We start from the raw sequence: 7,147 nt of genomic DNA, 5'->3' as shown, positions 1-7,147 counted from the left end.
TTTTTTTTTTTTTTTTTTTTTTTTTTTTTTTTTTTTTTTTTTTTTTTTTTTAATTTTCTTGTGTTGGCTGATATAGTTGATGGTTAATTCAGATTGCTGATGTGAAGAAAACTATAGAAACAGTTCAGGGCTCAGATGTCTACCCTGCTGCACAGCTGATGCTTATCCATCAGGGTAAAGTTCTCAAGGACACAACAACATTGGAAGAAAATAAAGTTGCTGAAAACAATTATGTTGTTGTTATGCTGACTAAGGTACCATTTCATAAGAATTTCAAGCATCTTTTTGAACGAACACATTTCTAAGTTTACCCTGATGGTTTTTGGGGTGAATTACATTTGGATAGAGGGCTATGAGCACACTCTGTTTTAAGCTAAAAAACTTTGTATGCATGTCTAGTATACTGTTGAAACTAGATTCATTCAATGTCCTTTACATTAAAAATTTATTTCTGAGTACTTACTGTAGTAATGACCGTTTCACATCGTCCACTATTGTAGAATAAGGCCTCATCAGGTGAAGCCTCATCAAAACCTTCTGTTGCGGTGAGAATGAATCTGCTTTTCTTTGTTTCCTTTTCTTTTAGTGTTTTCCTCCTTAATGACCAAAATGATCTGTATTCTGTGCAAACTCTGGTTGTATTCACGACAAACACTTTAGTTGATTGGCAATTTTTTTCTATCTAGGCCACACCTGCAACCTCCACAGGGCAATCAACACAGACGGTGACAGCGCCTCCAGCTATTGCCTCTATTGTGGCACCGTAAGCTCCCATTCATCACATTTTTATGTCATGATTAGTTGTGTATTTCTTCTGTGCATAATTTTTGCACTGCTTTCATGTGCAGTCCTCAGTCTGCTCCTGAATCTGCCCCTACTCCTGCTCCAAATCCAGTTTCTACTGTGTGAGAACTTATCATACATTTATTTTGATAAACATGTTCTTTTTAGCTAATTTGATCTGTAACCTGTGTAAGGAAACTATTTTATTTTTTATTTTTTGTTTAGTTCTGTGTCAGATATCTATGGTCAAGCAGCATCAAATCTTGTAGCCGGAAGTAACTTAGAGGCCACAATTCAACAAATTCTTGATATGGGTGGGGGCAGTTGGGACCGGGATAGAGTCGTCCGTGCTTTGCGTGCTGCCTATAACAATCCCGAGAGAGCTGTTGATTACTTGTATTCGGTATGTAAACTTACAGGATGGGTCCCACATCCATATTTCATTGTATAACTGTACTTTGGCTCATAAATATGCTGATTATTTTGATACAAGTGCTCTGCAAATTATGTAAGCCTTTTTTGTGTAGTTCTTTCTTCCAGTACTCTCCCTCTTTTTGTGCTTATGGAAGCTTCAACTGTGGGTTTTTATTTTATTTTATTTTATTTGTAGAAGTTTTATAGACTTTTATAGTGGAATTCTTACCTCTTTCTTTTACACTGAAAAGTATTTTTTACAGAAGTGCACATACTTTTATATTGGAATTAGCTCAAGCTGTTTTACTCTCCAATTCTGTAGTATGCTTTTCTATCCTAGTCTCTTATCCTTAACCCGAGAAACATTCTGCTTCAGGGTATTCCTGAGCAAGCTGGAGCTGAAGCTGTTGCACAAGCAACCACAACTCCCGGTGGGCAAACTGTGAACTCCTCAACTGTGCCTTCTCAACAAACAGTACCTTCCAGTGGCCCAAATGCCAATCCTTTGAATTTATTCCCACAGGTATAGTATATTCTAACAGCTATTTCATTATAGAACTAATTCCTTAGACCTCACCTCTTATTTGATTGAAAATTTTCTGTTGCTTAATCAGGGCCTTCCAAATGTGGGTTCCAATGCAAGTGCTGGCAATTTGGATTTCCTACGCAATAGTCAACAGGTATTTACATACTTTTTCTTGGAAATAGTTGCCCATAACTGATCTACCCATCAAACAAAAAAAGAAGAAAACTTAGCTACAAGTGAGAAGAATAGTTGGTGATTACTCTTTCTCCTGAACAGTTCCAGGCCCTCAGAGCCATGGTGCAAGCCAATCCTCAAATCTTGCCGGTATTAGTTTCATACTATCTACGTATTTAATTGTTTATGCTCGCAAGTATTTTCAATCAAGCTTTTGAAAAATGAATTATTTCGTGTGTAGGCTATGCTTCAGGAGCTGGGAAAGCAAAACCCTCAGCTTCTGCAGCTTATTCAAGAACATCGGGCTGATTTCCTCCGCCTCATTAATGAACCTGTTGAAGGAGAGGAGGGGTGAGCACATTTGCTGCCATTTGTCTACATCAAGATGGATGCATCTGATTTTAACTCTCATTAGTCATTAGCTTCTAGTAGTCCTAAGATATTTGTTCTCTTATGTTGGATCCATATCTCAGTTATTCTCTGCTATGACACTTCATAGGAACATATTTGGTCAGATGGCTGGAGCACTGCCACAAGCTGTCACCGTCACTCCTGAAGAGCGTGAGTCAATTGAGCGAGTAAGTATCTGTCTCTTTGTAGCTTATGTTTTTTTTCCCTACATAATACAAGAATGTTAGGCCACAGATTTGTACACTGTGCCAGCTAGTGGTACATAAGGCTTTGCAAAATTTATGATTCCTTCATTCTTTCAACATCTATCTGTCGGTCCACTTACTAGTATTATTAGTGATTTATTAATCTGATTTTGGCAGCTTGAAGCTATGGGTTTTGATCAAGCTTTGGTATTGCAAGTGTTTTTTGCATGCAACAAAAATGAGGAGCAGGCAGCTAACTATCTGTTAGATCACATGCATGAGTTTGATGATTAGCAATCACATAAGCACTCTTTTCTCTTATACCTTCAACTTCTCAGTTTTGAAACCTATTCAACTTTTTCTCACTTTGCCAGGTAGATTGAATTTCACTCCGTAGCTTATAATTCATGAATAGCAGTTATGACACTTTTCTATTGCCTGGACTATATGTCAAGTAAATTTTGAAAGAACATTTTTTCCCTGGCCCCCAGCACATTTGAAAAAAAAATGCTATATACTGCCAAACGAGACATAAGGTGAAGGATTGACTTCCCTTGGAGTTGGGCAAGTATTATAATGTAATGAACGAAATATTGAAATCACAGTATGGCGTTGCCTATATTTTAGGGAGAGTGGGTGGTCTAATCACATAAATGACGTACAAAAGGCTCATCGTTGAGAAGATGTGTGTGAATGTGGTCCAAGCTATTAGCCACCCCACTGGGCTTCACGTGAAAGGAAGCTCTTCTTGTCCACTCCACCCAATATTAGCACTTACTTCTGGTGTACTTGTGCGTGGACACTCGGATAGGATGAGTTGATGGGAGTATGGATACAAATTACAAAATTAATAATCAAGAATAAAATGTGATACAAATTACATAGTCTATTTGTAGGGGAAAAAAAGGAAGAAATGTCACACCGACTGCGTATTGGGTGCATTAACATGTAACACGTTTGCGCTAGACACATAAATGTGACTTTCTTTTTCCTTTTTTTGTTAGAATTTTTTTCCCCTTCTATTTCCTCTCTTCACTCTCTTTTCTCCTTGGCACGAAAAAATCATCCAAAAAAGTTTACTCTAGATGCTCTTAATGCTAGAAAGTGGTTAACTAGTGAATCATGTCTAGCTAGAGTATTACTTATTGAAGTGATCCTTAGCATTTTTCTTTTTGCTATTTTGCCATTCAACCAACAATGACGATAGTATTACTTTTTTAGAAAGATACTTAGCGTTTTCCGTATTTTAAGATGAGTTGATGGATAAAAATGTCCCTTAGTATAGCATGTTATGATTACTCAATTGTCTAAGATATTCGAATTTAATAATAAGGATTATATCAATTAATTTGGTGGAGTCATGTCTAGTATGGTACACGTTGGAAGAAAACAAAAGCAAAAGAGTACTCCGTATATATTGGCCGTTAGTAGGGTCTTGTACTCTTGTTGCCAAAATAGTTGTCCAAATTTTGTTACAACCTGAGCTCAATATTGGTCTTTGCCACAATGGTAAATCACTAAGGTAGTATTTGATTGAACATTTTTATATTAGGATTTTTTTTTTGGGTGAAGAAAACAAATCGCAGCTATTACTTAAAAGTATGCACTAGGTAAATCATATTCTTGTGCAATAACTCGCAAATCATATAAAAGAAGTAAACCGCACTAGTTAGGAAGACCTCATGCCATGGACTTGACCAAGAACATATTGGCAAGAATGAATTTGTGATCTTTAAGTACGAAAGTCATACCATTCATACTCCACTCATGGTCACCCTTTGGGAGCTATTGAATTTTATTTTGATTCTCTTGTTTGTTGATATACTTTTGTCATTATACATAGAATATGGATTCAAACTTATAATAGTATCAAATCAAATAATGATGTCCTTGTAAATATAATCTGTAATTACTCACATACAAAATGTTGTAATACTTCTGAAAATCAGATCACATTTCTTTTTTGAAAGGAAATCAGATCACATTTTTAGTACAAAAATTTCAATTTATTTCTACTTATACCACCCAGCACCTCTATCCCTAGCCAACTTTTAAATTTCCGCAACCATACTATATTTGTCATATTTAATTTACTTGTTATGTTTAGTATTCATTCATCAAAAAAATTATTATTCTTTACTTATTTTATTTCATGTTGTCTATCGCCTCAACTGAAGCCGAAACCCACAACATCCCAAATGAGAGAACTACTTGGTGCCACTGGACATCAAGGTCATTGGCTATAACATTTGTGTTTAACAATACTTTTAATGACGTTTTTAAATATGTAAATTAATTAAATATTAATATATATTAATTTAAATATTATGAAAAATTAAACATAAATACCTTATGAGGCACATAAAATTGAACGTAAAGAAAATTATTAATTATAGCATCATTTGTACATATTGGAAGAAACCTAGATGTATATGTCTGAATTTACACGTGCAATGCTTTAAATTGAATCAGCTACCGACAAGGCAATTCAATTCATATACCAATACAAGAGTACATGATGTAATGTTTGAACAACCAAGAAAACAAAAAATGTCACTCCCCTTAATGTGTATATATTCCTTCATCTATATCATGAGCTTATCCATCCTAAGGAGTAGTACAATTTTGTTTTAATTTCCATACATGCATTTAAAACTTAAACAAAAGAACCGATCGAGCATACCTAATACTCAATTGGATTAATCTCATCCCGCTACAGTATGAGAAAACCCTAGCTAGAACATGCATGTTTAATTCAGTGATGATGGACAACAAAGGACCTGAGATGAGACATCATTTCATGAGTTCTGGGCTGAGAAAGAGGGTAATTGTGAAGAATTTGGAATGCATGGCCGACTCCTTTATACACCACCTTTTCAACCGTAGTCCCCATGGCGGCGCAAAATCCTATGTTCCTGTCTTTAAGAATATCCATTTCTGATATGCACACCATTGTGGGCGGAAGTTTCAAATTCTTCATTCTCGTCGTCGCCAAAGGATTACACCACGGGTGGTCGCGGCTGCACCCCTCCGGCAGCGCCAGCGCCCAGTACGCGTCCGACGCCGCCAAACTCAGGGCGGAGAACGGCGGCTGAGCCGCGTGTTTCTCCGACTCCGTCCGCGCCTCGCCGCCGAAAAACGGCTGAATCAGAACCAAACCCTTGACCCCGCCGCCGCCGCTCGCCGCAACGTTGTACGCTATGTTGGCGCCGGCGCTGTCGCCGGCGAGGAAAATCCGAGAAAAATCGCACTTGTCCGTCCACCAGCTTAGGCCATCACGGCCGCCGGAGTAACTTTTTCCGGCCTGTTGCTTCACCCACGCCACCGCCCGGACGCCGTCGTCGTAGGCGGCCGGGAGGCGGTGCTCCGGCGCCAGACGATAATTCACGGAGATAACCACGCATGGAATCTGCGACGAAAGATTCGCCAAGAATTCATGGTAACACTTCCATGCAGCGGATCCGACGCAAAACCCACCGCCGTGAAAGTAAATAAGAACCGGTAACCTCCCCGGGGAGCCGTTAGGGACATAAACGCGTGCCCATAATCTGGAAGGTTCGAAAATGGCGACGTCCCCGCATGTAACTCCGAGATGTTGAGGAAGACTACTAGCGGCGACGTTCGGAACGATTGAGGTTCTTTCGACGCGTCCATCGTTGTAAACCGTGATCAGGCCTTCGATTTCAGTCATGATTCCTCCATTCGGGTGGTGGGTGTTCTTCCCTATCTGAAGATTTGCCCTGGGATCATAGGTGGAAACTGCAGTCACCATTTTTAAGGTTTGTAGGATTTTACTAGGTTTAGTTTGATGTTTTCTTGTTTTGGTGAGACTTTAGGAGTACAGTGAATGGAAATGGTTTCTTGTCTCCTTTTGTGTGTGTGTGTGTGTGTATGGTTGCTTGGGGAGTTAGGAGGAATTGAGTATCCTTTTATAGAGGTTTATGAAACTAAAAAGTTAAAGAAAAAAAAAAGGAATTTTTATGGAGGTATTGAATATATGTGTGAATGGGAATGAAAGGAAGTCTCCTTCTATCTTAATCAGCTAAGCAAGTGGGGGATTCATAATATTTTATTGATGGGGTGAGGTGAAGCATGATTATTCTCATTTTTAAATATTATAAATTTAATTATTGTCAATGTCTTTTTGGAGAATTAAGAATGTACATGAATGTCCCATCATACATGCTAACACGCCCTGTGTCCGCATCGAAAAGTCAGTTAATGATTCTTGAGTGACAGATTATGGGCAAAGACGCAAGATTGGCGGCCATAGTGTGAACGACTAGGAATTTCACCTTCTTGTGGAAGTGGTTCATTGTGGACACTAAACACTAATAATATTCCTCCCCTGAGCCAGCGTGATTAACTTTCTATCGAATCGAACAGGTGTGGAACCTTTAGAGGGTCGATGAATTTCACCTTTTTGAGCAAGATAAGCATGTGGAGATTAGAAAGTCTGCATTTGGCATCCATCATTTTCAAGATTAATATAACAAAAAATTATGATAAACATGTTAAATTCATTTTCTGTGTGAGATATCATAGTCTGGATCAAACGTGTGCTTACCAAGTAGCCAGCATGCTTTCTTTCAAGTATATCAATTGTAACGATAAATACTTGCTTGTCACTACACCAAAAATTATACGGAAAAAT

General features: G+C 38.2%; 2 protein-coding genes across 2 annotated transcripts in view; one reads left to right on the top strand and one right to left on the bottom strand.

The window, feature by feature from the left end:
* Positions 1-2,983, top strand: part of LOC116013599 (ubiquitin receptor RAD23d-like) — a 4,688-nt gene extending 1,705 nt beyond the window's left edge. The window contains exons 2-12 of the mRNA XM_031253445.1: positions 93-254; positions 501-545; positions 687-763; positions 849-905; positions 1,009-1,186; positions 1,574-1,720; positions 1,812-1,877; positions 2,000-2,047; positions 2,139-2,248; positions 2,397-2,475; positions 2,671-2,983. Coding sequence (XP_031109305.1) covers positions 93-254; positions 501-545; positions 687-763; positions 849-905; positions 1,009-1,186; positions 1,574-1,720; positions 1,812-1,877; positions 2,000-2,047; positions 2,139-2,248; positions 2,397-2,475; positions 2,671-2,787 — 1,086 coding nt within the window. The 3' untranslated portion in view covers positions 2,788-2,983. The remainder of the gene's footprint in view (positions 1-92; positions 255-500; positions 546-686; positions 764-848; positions 906-1,008; positions 1,187-1,573; positions 1,721-1,811; positions 1,878-1,999; positions 2,048-2,138; positions 2,249-2,396; positions 2,476-2,670) is intronic.
* A 1,967-nt stretch (positions 2,984-4,950) lies between these two features.
* Positions 4,951-6,412, bottom strand: LOC116012341 (probable carboxylesterase 17). Its single transcript, XM_031251859.1, has one exon. It carries the CDS (start codon positions 6,263-6,265, stop codon positions 5,249-5,251), a length of 1,017 nt encoding a protein of 338 aa, XP_031107719.1. The 5' UTR covers positions 6,266-6,412; the 3' UTR covers positions 4,951-5,248.
* Positions 6,413-7,147: the final 735 nt, after the last annotated feature.

The sequence above is a fragment of the Ipomoea triloba genome, chromosome 3 (genome assembly GCF_003576645.1).
Source record: "Ipomoea triloba cultivar NCNSP0323 chromosome 3, ASM357664v1".
In the NCBI taxonomy this organism is placed as follows: domain Eukaryota; kingdom Viridiplantae; phylum Streptophyta; class Magnoliopsida; order Solanales; family Convolvulaceae; genus Ipomoea; species Ipomoea triloba.
This window is presented reverse-complemented; position numbering and strand designations above follow the sequence as displayed.